General features: G+C 42.2%; 1 protein-coding gene across 1 annotated transcript; it reads left to right on the top strand.

The window, feature by feature from the left end:
* Window positions 1–909: 909 nt before the first annotated feature.
* On the top strand, window positions 910–13112 carry LOC122966654 (myosin heavy chain, fast skeletal muscle-like). The gene is made up of 39 exons (XM_044330924.1): window positions 910–1128; window positions 1339–1482; window positions 1573–1729; window positions 1844–1871; window positions 1951–2062; window positions 3294–3386; window positions 3467–3530; window positions 3654–3752; window positions 3843–3946; window positions 4048–4186; window positions 4293–4411; window positions 4493–4642; window positions 4724–4894; window positions 4978–5284; window positions 5480–5550; window positions 5641–5728; window positions 5818–5935; window positions 6042–6165; window positions 6264–6400; window positions 6513–6768; window positions 7113–7355; window positions 7473–7649; window positions 7770–7915; window positions 8031–8121; window positions 8228–8617; window positions 8778–8904; window positions 8990–9108; window positions 9870–10066; window positions 10192–10375; window positions 10464–10629; window positions 10807–10931; window positions 11067–11375; window positions 11456–11659; window positions 11769–11894; window positions 11982–12152; window positions 12273–12377; window positions 12470–12565; window positions 12697–12828; window positions 12985–13112. The coding sequence occupies exons 1-39, from the start codon at window positions 925–927 to the stop codon at window positions 13000–13002; spliced, it is 5811 nt and encodes a 1936-aa protein (XP_044186859.1). The 5' UTR covers window positions 910–924; the 3' UTR covers window positions 13003–13112.
* The last annotated feature ends 3538 nt before the right edge of the window (window positions 13113–16650 follow it).

The following is a 16650-nucleotide window of genomic DNA, read 5'->3' as shown; positions in this document are numbered from 1 at the left end:
AAATCAATTGGTACAACATCATGCTGCATTATGTGGTTTTCAGATTCTAGTTACAAATAAAAATGCTTACAAGCTGCATAAACATCACTGCCACAAATTAAGCAACAGGATGAGGCCATGACCAAACTGAATGAGAGACTACAGCTGACCAAGCACTCCCACCCTCTATAAAAGAGGCAGCCCTGGACTTCTGCATGAACTGGTAGGCACCCAACACAGGTGAGTGTATCAACTATAATCTTAGTTTGAATTCCTATTGATCAGTGGGTAAAGTGAATGTGTTGCTAATTACTAATGCATATTGTCCATGATTCTTAGTCAGAGTTATCTTTGTTTTAAGTGATATTCAGGTGAAATTTCATGTCATATTTCAGTAGTCTTGAGCAGATATTATTCCAAAACAATTTACTTGAGATACTCAAGATTAAAACATTTAAATAGTTTCTTTCTTTTTTTTCCAGAAATCGCACAATTAATTCATTTGTGTTGATATCCAGTACACATCCTGTCTCAACACATACTGTATACTAAGTGATCATTAAGAGCAGTACTATTTCTCTGGGTGTGGAGGGCAGTTGAGGGGATGGGAGAGAATTGAACTTTCATGATTCGACTGAATACAGCGAGCACTTATTAGTTAAATCTGAATAAGTTTTACCACCTTCACGCTCCACTGCTCACAAACTGACATTCTGCCAGGAAGATTTAAAATGAGAAAACCAAACTGAAAAAAGTTATTGTACTCACGTTTAATCGTCTTTTTTATAGCATCTTGACTCCACCAGATACTCTACCACTCATCATTTTTTGGAACCATCTGAGGTAAAAGATGTCAAAATTTCCAACATCAGATGGATACAACACCATTACGACATCATGCTGATATTTTAACTCTATTTTTTCAGTCTCCACTAAAGTGCCACCATGAGCACAGATGCGGAGATGGAGTGCTATGGCCCGGCGGCCATCTACCTCCGGAAGCCAGAGAGGGAGAGGATTGAAGCACAAGCCGCTCCTTTTGATGCCAAAACCGCCTTCTTTGTGACTGAAAAGGAGGAGATGTATCTCAAGGGTAAACTTGTGAAGAGAGAGGGTGGCAAAGCCACAGTTGAAACAGACTGTGGTAAGGTAGGCAATTCATTATTTTACTTTTTTAACAACATTTTCCCATCTATTTCCATTGAAGGAGGATGCCATTCTTTCCATTAACATTTATTTAAAACTATATCTTAGTAAAACATTTAGTGGTTTTAAATTCACACTGACACAGTTGTTAACAAGAACATCCATCTGATTAACTCTACACATTTTTACTTTATTTTTACTATATCTCTTCAGACACTCACTGTGAAAGAAGATGAAATCTTTCCCAGGAACCCTCCAAAGTTTGATAAAATTGAGGACATGGTCATGATGACCCACCTCAATGAGCCCTGTGTGTTGTATAACCTCAAAGAGCGTTTTGCATCCTGGATGATCTACGTGAGTTTCCACTTTACTAATGTGATGTGCATTTATATCTGCATATCTAAATGTTAACACCATGTTTATTTTCTATTTGTGCCATTACAGACCTACTCTGGGCTGTTTTGCGTTGTTGTGAATCCCTACAAGTGGCTTCCAGTGTATGATGCTGTAGTTGTGGGAGGATACAGAGGCAAGAAGAGGATTGAGGCACCACCTCACATCTTCTCCATCTCTGATAATGCCTATCAGTTCATGCACACGGGTAAGGTCAAAATTAGCAGTGTTAAATTGTGTAGAACTGAACTTAAACATAAGGAAGGAATTGAAGGAATTACAAAAACGGAATTCATGAGAAATGTCTATGTTTGTATTTCAGATCGTGAAAACCAGTCTATCCTGATTACGTAAGTATAACAGAACCGTAATGCTAAATCATGTAATGATAATAAAGCAGAATCTTGACATGTGTCTCTTATACCCCAGTGGAGAATCCGGTGCAGGAAAGACTGTCAACACCAAGCGTGTCATCCAGTACTTTGCAACAATTGCAGCTATTGGAGCCAAGAAGGCTGAGGCAACACCTGGCAAGATGCAGGTAAATTGGTTGTTTAAGATAAAACTGTTTGTCAGAGGACACTTAAAGCTATAATATGTAACTATTCCACATTAAATTGTCTAAAAACAACTAGACCTATGTTATATATTTTGTTGAGTTGCGTACTTACATTATCCTAAATGTTTCCAACAATTTTCAAACCCAGCGAAAACTGTAATTTTAATCAAGGTAATGGTCGGTTTCATTTGGTTGCCTGTCAATGGCATCATACCCCTCTACCAGAGTACAAGATGTATGCATCGGTGTTGTGTTTGTCCGCTACAATTACATCTATCAAAGAGTATACACCTACAAGATAATACATTGGCAATGTCAATGTCCTCTACCAAAGAGTATACACATCATATGTCAGCCTTGTGGTTGTTCGACAGAAACTGTTATAAATTGACTTTTATTCAGTTTTAAGTCACATTTTTATGATAAACTTTTTACATCTTGGTCATTTTTAACTATATCCAGATGAAGGATTTTAGTCGTCGGACATCAAGATCTTAAGTTTTCAGAGAAACAAACTGGGCAAATGTTAGCAGCAGCTCAGCTAGCAGCCCCTCCTGGAAGTCTGGTGCTTGCCGATTATCGTCGGAGAAACAATGATTTTTTACGTGAAAAACTTTATTCAGAGAAAATCAGAGAAACAAGCTACATTAGCAGCAGCTCAGCTAACAGCCCCTACCGGACATCCGGTGCCAGCCGAACATCATTGGAAAAACATAGATTTTTTACATGAAACACTTTTATTCAGTATTTTTACCAGTTTTAATCCCCTGGTATGTTTGTTTTTGGAGAGGAGGAGACCTCTGCGGATAATTCAGCTCTCGGTAGAAACCTGCTGAATGTCTGGATCTTAAATTATCAGAGAAATGAGCTGAGCAAACATTAGAGGCAGCTTGGCTAGCAGCCCCTACCGGACATCCTGTGCCCGCTGAACAGCATCAGAGAAACACGGATTTTTTACATGACACTGCTTTATTCAGTGTCTGTTTGTTTTGGAAAGGAGGAAACCTCTGCGGATAATTCAGCTTCTGGTAAAAACATCCTGAACGATGAACACTTGAGTAATCCTTACCCGCTCGTTGTTTAACAATGAAGACAACAACTCACACACTACGTCTTTTGTTATTGTTTTGATTGAGACCCCTAGCAGCTGGAATTACATATTGTGCATTTAATTTGAATGTTTAGCTTACGTAACTCAAATCCTCTCTTGCAGGGCTCCCTCGAGGACCAAATTGTTGCAGCCAACCCTCTGCTGGAGGCCTATGGTAATGCCAAGACTGTGAGGAATGACAACTCCTCTCGTTTTGTAAGTAATCCAGGGAACATCTCAAGATATTTTCTTACTAAATAGCAAAAAGTGATGTTATCAATGATCTGGCTCTCTAGGGTAAATTCATCAGAATCCATTTTGGCTCTTCTGGAAAGCTGGCTTCAGCTGATATTGAAACATGTAAGTTTCAACCATGGTATGACTCAAGATTCATCTGGGCTATAATCTGGTCTTTGATAAAGTAATAGTATTACAATGTAATAGAGTAATCTCACAGTCTCTCGTTAAATTTGTTTTTCTTAGATCTGCTGGAGAAGTCTCGTGTAACCTTCCAGTTGTCTGCTGAGAGGAGCTACCACATCTTCTATCAGCTGATGACTGGCCACAAGCCTGAGCTCCTGGGTATGTTACTTTGCCAATTTGAAATTTAAACTGAAACAATACCAGAGGTAACACTAAACAATAATACGTATGATTACTGTGCTCCTCTAGAGGCTCTTCTGATCACCACCAACCCCTATGACTACCCAATGGTCAGTCAGGGTGAAATCACTGTCAAAAGCATCGATGATGTGGAGGAGTTCATTGCAACAGATGTAAAAAAACAAACAAAAAAACAACATTTTAGTTAAATAGATCTTGCATGCTTAAGACAACTTTGGAGAATGTTTCAAACTTTGCTTCATGTACAATGTAGACTGCTATTGACATCTTGGGCTTCACTGCTGAGGAGAAGGTGGGCATCTACAAGCTGACTGGTGCTGTGATGCATCATGGCAACATGCATTTTAAGCAGAAGCAGCGTGAGGAGCAGGCTGAACCTGATGGCACTGAGGGTAATTCTGATAGATGTCTTTTAGGAAATCTACCATGGGTTAGTATGTAACATATTTGCAAACATGTCCCAGTTCACAGATAGCTAAAGGTTTGTTTTTCCATCAGTGGCTGATAAAATCGCCTACCTCCTGGGCCTGAACTCAGCTGATATGCTGAAAGCTCTGTGCTACCCTAGAGTCAAGGTCGGAAATGAGATGGTGACCAAAGGTCAGACTGTCCCACAGGTAAGATAAGAAAAATGTAATGTTTGAAAAAAAAATAAAAGGGCAATATTTGCATATTGACATGAAAAATCTTTTTTCTAGGTCAACAATGCTGTCAGTGCTCTGTGCAAATCTATCTATGAGAAAATGTTCTTGTGGATGGTCATCCGTATCAATGAGATGCTGGACACAAAGCAGCCAAGACAATACTTCATTGGAGTGTTGGATATCGCTGGATTTGAGATCTTTGATGTGAGTGGCTGAAAAGTGTCTGAGCAATTCAAAGATCAACAATTTTTTGACATGCAATTTAATACATTCATGTAATTGCAGTTCAACAGCTTGGAGCAACTCTGCATCAACTTCACCAATGAGAAACTGCAACAGTTCTTCAACCACCACATGTTTGTCCTGGAGCAAGAGGAGTACAAGAAAGAGGGCATTGTCTGGGAGTTCATTGACTTCGGTATGGACTTGGCTGCCTGCATTGAGCTTATTGAGAAGGTAAGTAGTCAATCGGGTCGAAGTGACTTCTTGATTCATGTGCAAATGATTGCTTCCATGGTGTGAATTTTTTTTTTCCTCAGCCAATGGGCATCTTCTCCATCCTTGAAGAGGAGTGCATGTTCCCCAAGGCCTCTGACACAACTTTCAAGAACAAGCTGCATGATCAGCATCTTGGCAAGACCAAGGCCTTTGAGAAGCCAAAACCTGCAAAGGGCAAGCCTGAGGCTCACTTCTCCCTGGTTCACTACGCTGGTACAGTGGACTACAATATCACTGGCTGGTTGGACAAGAACAAGGACCCCCTGAATGACTCAGTTGTCCAGCTCTACCAGAAGGCCTCAAACAAACTTCTGGCCTTCCTGTATGCAAAACACGGTGCAGTTGATGGTGAGAGATTAGAAACTGTGTGTCTGTTACACTTGGTTCAAGCATAGTATAAAGCTGATGAGTACTCTGTGGTAATATATCCATGCATGTGACTTAATTAAAAAATACCCTTTCCACAGAGAACAAAATTTAAGAGAGATTCTACAAAGTTATTTATTCAGTGCCATTAATCAAATTCAATGTTTGTGAAAACAGAGGCTGCTGCTAGTGGCAAAAAGGGAAAGAAGAAGGGTGGTTCCTTCCAGACTGTGTCTGCTCTTTTCAGGGTATGTGTTGTTTCATATTTTTGGATACCAATTAAAAACCTCATCTTGAAATACTGTTGACCATTTATCTTGTGTTGTGTTGATCCACAGGAGAATTTGGGCAAGCTGATGACCAACTTGAGGAGCACTCACCCTCATTTTGTCCGTTGCCTGATTCCTAATGAATCAAAGACCCCAGGTTAGAAGCACATAGCCCAGCTTTGCACACTAAATGTGACATAGTGATTAAAAGAAATATTTGAAACAATATGAGTTTGCAACTTTCAGGTCTTATGGAGAACTTCTTGGTCATCCATCAGCTGAGGTGTAATGGTGTGCTGGAAGGCATCAGAATTTGCAGAAAGGGCTTCCCCAGCAGAATCCTCTACGGTGACTTCAAGCAGAGGTGATGCCATTTTTAATATAAGCAAGTCAAGTTGATTTCAGCTGAGTTAAAACAGCCGGCCAAGATGTGGGGTCATTGTAAGTAACAACATAATGTTGTCTTGTAGATACAAAGTATTAAATGCCAGCGTCATCCCTGAGGGACAGTTCATTGACAACAAGAAAGCTGCAGAGAAGCTGCTAGGCTCCATTGATGTGGATCACACTCAGTACAAGTTTGGGCACACTAAGGTTAATTTCTATCAACAATATCAATAGATATGCCATGTACATATGTCCTTTTGTATCAATTTGTGCTGATGACTGAGTTCCTTCAAACAACCACACAGGTGTTCTTCAAAGCTGGTCTGCTGGGTCTGCTGGAGGAGATGAGAGATGAGAAACTGGCTAATCTGGTGACCATGACTCAGGCTCTCTGCAGAGGATTCCTCATGAGGACAGAGTTTGTTAAGATGATGGAGAGGAGGTATGATTGTCATACAGTACACTGAACTGTTCTGTCCAATGAAATAGATACAGCTATTTTTGTTAAGTCACGTTGCAGTAAAAATGACACTTTATTTATATCAATTTTCCAGAGAGGCTGTCTTCGGTATTCAGTACAATATCCGTTCATTCATGAATGTGAAAAACTGGCCATGGATGAATCTGTACTTCAAGATCAAGCCTCTTCTGAAGAGCGCTGAGACTGAGAAGGAGCTGATGAACATGAAGGAGAACTATGAGAAGATGAAAACAGACCTGGCTACTGCCCTGGCCAAGAAAAAGGAGCTGGAGGAAAAGATGGTTTCCCTGCTGCAGGAAAAGAATGACCTGCAACTGCAAGTGGCTTCTGTAAGTAGGATACAAAAGCAAGTGTCACATCTACACTACACTAATTGAATGTTGAATTGCTAACATTTTCAGATATTTAGGTGAAATTTAAAGATGCCAGATACTCTTCTGGTCATCTCATCTTCGATGTGCCTGACCAAACATGTAGATTGACAAATACTAATTAATACATTAAAAAAAAAAAAAAATAAATAAAAAAAAAAAAAATATATATATATATATATATATATATATATATATATATATATATATGTATACATATCAGTATTAATCCTGAAAATGTTCAGGTAAATTCAGAGAATAGCAAACTTATTAACTTACTGTATGTTCATAATAAATTGTAGGAAGTTGAGAATCTCTCAGATGCTGAGGAAAGGTGTGAAGGTCTGATTAAGAGCAAGATCCAACTCGAGGCCAAACTCAAAGAGACAACTGAGAGACTGGAAGATGAAGAGGAAATCAATGCTGAGCTGACTGGCAAGAAGAGGAAGCTGGAGGATGAATGCTCTGAGCTGAAGAAAGATATTGATGACTTGGAGCTCACCTTGGCTAAAGTGGAGAAGGAGAAACATGCAACTGAAAACAAGGTTGGAATAAGTTTAAACCTACCAATCTATGAAAAATGAGAAAATAAAATAAGTTATCTTTCAAACATATATGTATAAAGTTATGGATGGATAATGCACCTTGCCTGACACTTTCAGGTGAAAAACCTGACAGAGGAGATGGCATCTCAAGATGAGTCTATTGCCAAGTTAACCAAGGAGAAGAAAGCCCTCCAAGAGGCTCACCAGCAAACACTGGACGATCTCCAGGCAGAGGAAGACAAAGTCAACACTCTGACCAAGGCCAAGACAAAGCTGGAACAGCAAGTGGACGATGTGAGAAAACATTTCTTTTGATGACATGTTTGTATTGTTAGCTTGTGTGTTAGAATTCACATTCCATGATAAAAAATCAAAGCATTATTTCATGTCAAATTTATAATATTATCTCAAAAGCTTGAGGGATCACTGGAGCAAGAGAAGAAGCTCCGTATGGACCTTGAGAGAGCCAAGAGGAAGCTTGAGGGAGATCTGAAACTGGCCCAGGAATCCATAATGGATCTGGAGAATGACAAGCAGCAATCTGAGGAGAAAATCAAGAAGCAAGTTTTCTTTTTCATCTTTAACCCTTACATTGAACTACTGCCATAATGCAATACAATGATCCTGAGTCAAAACTAAAACTATAACAGCAATAACTGTTTTTTCCTCTTCTAGGAAGGAGTTTGAGACCAGCCAGCTGCTCAGCAAGATTGAGGATGAACAGTCTCTTGGTGCTCAGCTTCAGAAGAAGATCAAGGAACTCCAGGTTAGTATTTGACATGAATGTTATACTCTAATGTTGTACTGAAAAACCACTGTTACAGTATGTTTCACTTAATAAGCCTTCTTGATATTACTATCATCAAACTTAGGCTCGTATTGAGGAGCTGGAAGAAGAAATTGAGGCTGAGCGGGCTGCTCGGGCTAAGGTGGAGAAGCAGAGGGCTGACCTCTCCAGGGAACTTGAGGAGATCAGTGAGAGGCTTGAGGAAGCTGGTGGAGCAACAGCTGCTCAGATTGAGATGAACAAGAAGCGTGAGGCTGAGTTCCAGAAGCTGCGCCGTGACCTTGAAGAGTCAACCCTGCAGCATGAAGCTACCGCAGCAGCTCTCCGCAAGAAACAGGCCGACAGTGTTGCAGAGCTGGGAGAGCAGATCGACAACCTCCAGCGTGTCAAACAGAAGCTGGAGAAGGAGAAGAGCGAGTACAAGATGGAGATTGATGACCTCTCCAGTAACATGGAGGCTATCGCTAAATCCAAAGTGGGTGTTTTGTGTATAACTGAAATATTTGACTTTCATTATGCTTATAAATATGAACTATAATGGATAGTATGGCAGTAACTTTCAACTTAGATAAATGCTCAGCATTTTCTTTGTTCATGTAAATATGTTTAAATACATAATGTTGTGTTCTTGATAGGGCAACTTGGAAAAAATGTGCAGAACTCTTGAGGACCAGCTGAGTGAGCTGAAGGCCAAAAATGATGAGAATGTGCGCCAGCTGAATGACATAAGTGCACAGAGGGCAAGACTGCAGACAGAGAATGGTGAGTCACTTGTGATAAAAAATAGTAAAAAACATAAAAGTAATGATCATTTTGATAAATAACACATTTACAATTTATCATTCAGGTGAGTATTCCCGCCAGATTGAGGAGAAAGACGCTCTTGTTTCCCAGCTGACCAGGGGAAAGCAGGCTTACACTCAGCAAATTGAGGAGTTAAAAAGACACATTGAGGAAGAAGTGAAGGTATAACAAGTTTACATGTTACTATACTATGTACTATTATTAGCTTTTAACAAGGGATGAAATGAGTCCTCCTTTTCAAATGTAGTCAATCACCTGTTACTCTTCACCTACTACTAACCCACCATATCTCCTAGCATAAGCATAAAAAAAAGAAAAGAAAGTTCTTGCAACATGTCATCCGATCATGTTAGAAAGCAGGAAAAAGAGCTTGAGAGAGAAATTCAAACTTATGATTCATTTCCTACCACCATATCTGGCCAGTCACTGTCTGAAGCGGCTGTGAATGTTGGGTTGTGTTATTACCGTATTACCATTTAACTGACCAGGGGATTTGTGGGAATAGGACCTATTTCTCTTAATGCAGTGTTACACCTTAGTGGCTTAGTGGCTGTGAATGTTGGGTTGCCTGTTTAGGAATTTTATCACCATATTACCATTTAACTGACCAGGGGATTTGTGGGAATAGGATCTAATCCTCTTCATGGGGTGTTGCTGCTACTCCTCAGCCTTGTCTTTTATGACTTAAGCACATCCCACTAACATACCTGTTTCTCCTTCCTCACCAAGCACCTTCCACCTTCCATCCCACAAAGTCCCACACACTACACGAAATAGCAAATCTGATTTAAAAGTAAATTATCCAAAACTAAATGACTCGATCAACATGTGCCACCATGACAAATTGTATTAAACAAGATTGATAGAAATAGATGATCTATATTTAATAGATCAATTAAAATGCCTCTTGCCATGTTCATCAGGCCAAGAATGCCCTGGCCCATGCTGTTCAGTCAGCCCGCCATGACTGTGATCTGCTCAGAGAGCAGTTTGAGGAGGAGCAAGAGGCTAAAGCTGAGCTGCAGCGTGGAATGTCCAAGGCTAACAGTGAAGTGGCTCAGTGGAGAACCAAATATGAGACTGATGCTATCCAGCGCACTGAGGAGCTGGAGGAGGCCAAGTAAGTCACTACTTTTTCAGAGTTTGAATTAGTTTTCAATTCAATTGCTTGCTTTTCCAGATAACATTCCACATATTTTGCTGTCAATATGCAATTAAATGTAAACAAATACTTCTTCACTACAGGAAAAAGCTTGCCCAGCGTCTGCAGGATGCTGAGGAGTCCATTGAGGCTGTGAACTCAAAATGTGCCTCTTTAGAGAAGACCAAGCAGAGGCTACAGGGTGAGGTGGAAGACCTCATGATTGATGTAGAGAGAGCTAATGGTCTGGCTGCCAACCTTGACAAGAAGCAGAGGAACTTTGATAAGGTAACAGGAAAACAAAACCACACTGATTCGAGTGAAACACAAATCTATCTTAGTAATTAATCATTGTTATTCATCTATATAATTCTAGGTCCTTGCAGAATGGAAACAGAAATATGAGGAGGGCCAGGCAGAGCTTGAAGGAGCCCAGAAGGAGGCTCGCTCTCTCAGCACTGAACTGTTCAAGATGAAGAACTCTTACGAGGAGACTCTGGATCACCTGGAGACCATGAAGAGAGAGAACAAGAACCTGCAGCGTATGTCAATCCCACCATATTTAATGTAACTGTTAAAGTGATTGTAAGGGTTCTTCCTTGACCTCTATAGGTGTAGGTCATGAGGTTTTTTGGTGTTAAAACTTATTTTCTAGACATAATGTATACAGCATAGTCTATGTTTCTCTAAACTGGATTTTGCCTTTTGGTGTTCTACAGAGGAGATCTCAGACCTGACTGAACAGATTGGTGAAACCGGAAAGAGCATCCATGAGCTAGAGAAAGCCAAGAAGACCATGGAGACTGAGAAGACTGAAATTCAGTCAGCACTGGAGGAAGCAGAGGTAAAAATCGAAATTACAATATTAGACAACTTATGTGATAAAATACAAAAGCATTTATGTAATGGCAAGTATTCATTTGATTTTTTCTTTAATTTTTCTGTGAAAGACTGGTTCACGTTCAATTTTTTCCTTTAGGGCACACTGGAGCATGAGGAAGCCAAGATTCTCCGTGTTCAGCTTGAGCTTAACCAGATCAAAGGTGAGGTTGACAGGAAGCTTGCAGAAAAGGATGAGGAGATGGAGCAGATCAAGAGGAACAGCCAGAGGGTGATTGACTCTATGCAGAGCACTCTTGATGCTGAGGTCAGGAGCAGGAATGATGCCCTGAGAGTCAAGAAGAAGATGGAAGGAGACCTGAATGAGATGGAGATTCAGCTGAGCCATGCCAACAGGCAGGCTGCTGAGTCCCAGAAACAACTGAGGAATGTCCAGGGACAGCTCAAGGTGAGATTTATCTAATCAATGAATAAACAAATGTTGAAGAGCAAAGGAAGTTAACTCTCTTTTTCTCCACATGTTGTCAGGATGCCCAACTGCACCTTGATGATGCTGTCAGAGGACATGAAGACATGAAGGAGCAGGCTGCCATGGTGGAGCGCAGAAATGGCCTGATGGTGGCGGAGATCGAGGAGCTGAGAGCCGCTCTGGAGCAGACAGAGAGAGGACGCAAAGTGGCTGAACAGGAGTTGGTTGATGCTAGTGAGCGTGTCGGATTGCTTCACTCTCAGGTTTACATTCAATAGTTCAAAATGTCTTTCTACAGAATGAATAGAGTGTACATACAAACTTTGTTATACATAACAAATTTCAATTAAATGTTACTTTTTTAATATCCAGAACACCAGTCTTCTGAACACCAAGAAGAAGCTAGAGTCTGACCTTGTGCAGGTTCAGGGTGAAGTGGACGACACTATTCAGGAATCAAGAAATGCTGAGGAGAAAGCTAAAAAGGCTATCACTGATGTGAGTTCATGTTTATGAGTCTTCCTTTTATAAAATTCAAATTCACCTCACCGAATACTTGTTCATACTTGATGCATATCATTTCAGGCTGCCATGATGGCTGAGGAGCTGAAGAAGGAGCAGGACACCAGTGCTCACCTGGAGAGGATGAAGAAGAACCTGGAGGTCACAGTCAAGGACCTGCAGCACCGTCTGGATGAGGCTGAGAACCTCGCCATGAAGGGTGGCAAGAAGCAGCTCCAGAAACTGGAGTCAAGGGTATGCTCATAATATATTCGGATGTTAATCACACTTTCAATATGTGGAATAAATTAAACCTTCCTCACTACTTAAATTCCTCTACAAGGTTTTGATAAACTGTGCAACATCGCATTACAGGTCCGTGAACTGGAAACCGAAGTTGATGCCGAGCAGAGACGTGGAGCTGATGCTGTTAAGGGAGTCCGCAAATATGAGAGGAGAGTGAAGGAGTTGACTTACCAGGTAATTTCTCATTTAACTAAAAACTATCCTGATTTCTTAATTTCATAATTTTCTTTCTATACTCCATCAATAACACTCCTTTTTTTGCATAGACTGAGGAAGACAAGAAGAATGTGCATAGACTTCAGAATCTGGTGGATAAGCTGCAGCTCAAAGTGAAGGCTTACAAGAGACAGGCTGAGGAGGCTGTGAGTCAAATGTTTTGTAATTTTTCATATAGGAATGTAGCACAAATCAGTAACTATAGAAAGCATACTAATATGATGTCATATTTAAAAAAATACATCATCATCATACTTCAATTCCCAACCCTTAACAGGAAGAGCAGGCCAACACTCACTTGTCTAGGTTCAGGAAGGTCCAGCATGAGCTGGAGGAAGCTCAGGAGCGCGCTGACATCTCTGAGTCCCAGGTCAACAAGCTGAGAGCCAAGAGCCGTGATCATGGAAAGGTAACCACGTGATATTTTACAAAAATTATTCTGCAGGCATCTTAATTTAATGGGGTTATTTAGGTCTATTTATAAGCTAAATATTTTATACTATTTTTTATTTATTTTTTATTGTAAGAATACATAGTGAATCTTTTTTTCTTGTTTTCTTTCTAGTCTGATGCTGCTGAATAAGAGACATCCTTTTGGCACCTTTCGACAGAGTTCATAAAATATGAAGTAGCTGTTGAATTGTCTTCTTACAATGTATTCATTCAATAAAGTTTTTTTCCGTCATAATTTAATCATATTTAGTCTGTATTATTTACTCTTTAGTTTCTCTTTAAATCACACTTGAGCACACAGTGTTCAACACAGTAGGAAGGTGGAGCTGCATCAGTTTAACTTGTGGCAGTACACCACTTATCTAGTTGGCTGGATGGGGAGGTCTTTCAGCTCAACGTTAACATGATTCATACCCAAATGGTAATGTCCAGTAAAATGACACTGTCTTCTGCTTAGCATCACTTTTTGGAAGAGTGATAGCGGTGTCAGTTTCAAGATTAAAAGACACCTTCACATTTTACAGAGTCAGAATTTAAGAGGCATAACTTAAACATAAATACAGTATAATAGGCAAAATATAACTTTCAGAGCCACAATTAATTCCCATTATCATATCAATTATCCAAAGCGATGGACAATGGGCTTTGTTACACTTTTCACCATGTCATTAACAAAAACATGCCCAGTATTCTATATAACATAGAGTTAAATATTTTATTCAAGGATACAAATTGTGTTTACCGTGTCTCTTACCTGGTCATTATGTAGAACAGAACCCTTTCATTCCCCCCCATTTGTGTGAACCCTCACCTACATGAATTATGTTTTTGAGGTGAAAATTTATTTATTTATTTTAATTCAGATCTGTCACAATCTGCACCTCAGTCCATCTCTGCAGCCACAGTCTCTCATCCCCAGCCCTCTGCATTACTCTCTGTCTCTGTCTCCCATCCCTACTCACTTCTCCCCGGCCATGTTCTTTCCTCCACCTCCCCAGACATGTCGTCCTCAAGCTGTCCACCAGGTGCCCTCTGACTTTCCCTCTTTTCCCCATCTACACACTTGTTCCCACTTTTCATCAATCCTGCAATTACCTGGCCTACTACACTCACTGCTCACCTGCAGTCACTCAATTCATATACTGGCCAAGGTTCTTTGTTCCTTTGTCAGATATTTGTTGTTGTCATGTTGCTTTTTGTCAGTGCTCTCAAGCTTTTGTTTTTGGTTACCTGGGCCTGCACCATTTCTGCACCTGTTTGCCTGCCTGGCTTGACTTTTCCATATCTCATCCCTGCAACTATGTGGATTTAATACCACTGCTGTTTGGAGAGTTTAGACTTGCCACCCATGTCTTTAAGCTTTTGTATCTTCACTTACTCACAATAAACTCACTGAACTGTTCCTGTCCTACTTCTAAAGTCTGCATTTGGGTCCTTCCTGTGCTGCCTCATACACACCACTCATGACATAAAGATCTAACCAATAATGGACCCAGCAGATGGATTGTTTTCGCTGGGACTACATGAGGTGACTTACCACCTTTTGTTACTTTCTAATGACTGGAAATACACATCCAGTGGTGAGGACGGAGATGGCACTCATGAATCCCACTTGTGAACCTCAGTCAGCTAACCTGCAGCATGTTAGCCACCAGCAGGATAGCCACCAGTATGCTAGCCACCAGCATGAAAGCCTCCAGCCTGCACTCTGGTCTCCTAGCCTTCAGCCTGCAACCCGGACTGCTCTCAACCAGCTTGTACTCCAGTCAATTAGGCTCAGGTTTGTGAGCCTGCAGTCTGTCTGTCCTGAGCCCCCCATGGCTCCTGACATCACTGGCTCTTTATACTGCCCAGTGCCACCACTGAGGCCCAGCCTATTCCCGAGCCATCGGATTCCACTGCCAATGTCCAGCCTGTTCTCAAGCTGTGAGTTGCCTTTGCCAATGCCTATCCTGTTACTGCTGAGCTGCAGTGGTCCCCTGTTCTTGTTGAGCTACAGCGGTTCCCTATTCCTGCTGAGCTGCAGCAGTCCCCTCTTCCTGCTGAGCTGCAGCATTCCCCTGTTCTTGAGCTGCAGTAGTCCCCTGTTCCTGAGCTGCAGCAGTCACCAAGTCCTGTCCTGCAGTGGTCCTCTGTTCCTGTGCTGCAGCAGTCTCCTATTCCTGTGCTGCAGCAATCTGCTGAGCCCGAGCTGCAGCTGTCCCCAGTTTCTGAGCTGCAGCTGTCTTCTGTGGCTGTTCTTCAGCGGCCTCCTGTTTCCCTGGCTCCACCGGCTCACCTGCCTATCTCCCAGCTCACACAGTCTGCTCAGCAGCCTGTTCCTGAGCTATCAGTTTTCTCAGCCATCGTCCTGCCGGATCTTCAGCTGTTGGCCACATCTGCCAACATCCTTCTAGACTTCCAGTTGGCCGATGTCCAGCCAGCTGTCTTCGCCAACGCCCAACCAGACTTCCAGCTATCTGCCTCCTTCTCTGCACTCCAGTGGTCTGCCTGTCCTGTACCCTGTCCAGACCCTCAGCTGTCGATTACCATTGACGCTTGTCCCACACTCCAGCCGCCGGTCTCCAGTCTTGTACTCCATACGCCGGATGCTTATCCAGCTGCCTGCCCTGACCTGCAGCAAAAACTTCCGATGCCACCTGCCTATCCTGATCTCCAGCTTTGTCGGCCATCCCCAGAGTGGTACCGTCTACGTCGCCGAGTACCAGAGCAGTTCCATCCATCTGTCTTGCCTTCTGGTTGACCTCCAGAGCATTCCCCCCTACGTTACCAGTCTCAAAAGTGGTCCCGCCTTCATCACCAGCCTCCAGAGCAGTTCCACCTACATCGCCTGCCTCCAGGTCATCCTCCTGAGCGACTCTGCACATCTGGTCATTCTCCTGCCCGTCCTCCAGAACTGCACTGCCTACGTCACCAGCATCCATAGCTGTTCCGCCCTTTAGCCCTTCCTCCTGGCTGCCCTCCAGACCTGCTCTGCCCTTTGATCCTGCATCCTGGTTACCCTCAAAATCTGCTAGTCCCCTGTCGAGCCCAGGCTGTCTTCTTAAGATCCCCCCTCCATTCTTCAGCCCCCAAACCACTTCTGCCTGAATCCCTCCTCCAGACCCCCTCCACCCACTCTGATCAGCTCAGTGGAACATCTGGTATCCATCCCTTGTGGGGGGGGAGTTCTGTCACCATCTGCTCCTCAGTCCCTCTCTGCAGCCATACTCTCTCATCCACAGCCCTCTGCATTACTCTCTGTCTCCAGCCACTACCACTTCTCCCAGGCCATATTCTTTCCTCCAACTCCCTACACCTGCCATCCTCAAGCTGTCCACCTGATGCCCTTGGACTTTCCGTCCTTTCCCCATCTACACACCTGTTCCTACTTCTTATCAGTCCTGCAGCTACTTGGCCTATTCCACCCACTCCTCGCATGCAGCCACTCAATTCATATACTGGCCCACATCCTTTGTTCCCTTGTCTGATCATTATTGTTGTCATGTTGCTTTTTGTCAGTGATCTGAAGGCTCTGTTTTTGGTTAACTGGACCTGCACCATTTCTGCACTTCCCTGCCTGCCTGGCTGGACTTTTCTGTATCTCATCATTGTCGCTGTTCCTGTCCTGCCTCTATAGTCTGCATCTGGGTCCTACCCCTGCTGCCTGATACACACCACTTGTGACAGGATCTTCTAATAATGTATCAGTCCCAAAAAAATGTGTGGACCCTCGAAAGGTAGTTACTTTTGGTTGAGAAAAAATATATTTGTATGGTTAAATGTTGCCCTATTCCAC

This window comes from Thunnus albacares, chromosome 17, assembly GCF_914725855.1.
Source record: "Thunnus albacares chromosome 17, fThuAlb1.1, whole genome shotgun sequence".
Classification (NCBI taxonomy): domain Eukaryota; kingdom Metazoa; phylum Chordata; class Actinopteri; order Scombriformes; family Scombridae; genus Thunnus; species Thunnus albacares.
The sequence above is the reverse complement of the archived record's forward strand: the minus strand, read 5'-3'. Positions and strand labels throughout refer to the sequence as shown.

Bases quoted from the DNA above. Each gene is read 5' to 3' on its own strand.
- LOC122966654 (XM_044330924.1), top strand. From the start codon at position 925: ATGAGCACAGATGCGGAGATGGAGTGCTATGGCCCGGCGGCCATCTAC. The intron at 5,551-5,640 runs GTATGTGTTGTT...GTTGATCCACAG, and splicing joins CTGTGTCTGCTCTTTTCAGG to GAGAATTTGGGCAAGCTGAT. The intron at 10,932-11,066 runs GTAAAAATCGAA...TTTTTCCTTTAG, and splicing joins CAGCACTGGAGGAAGCAGAG to GGCACACTGGAGCATGAGGA.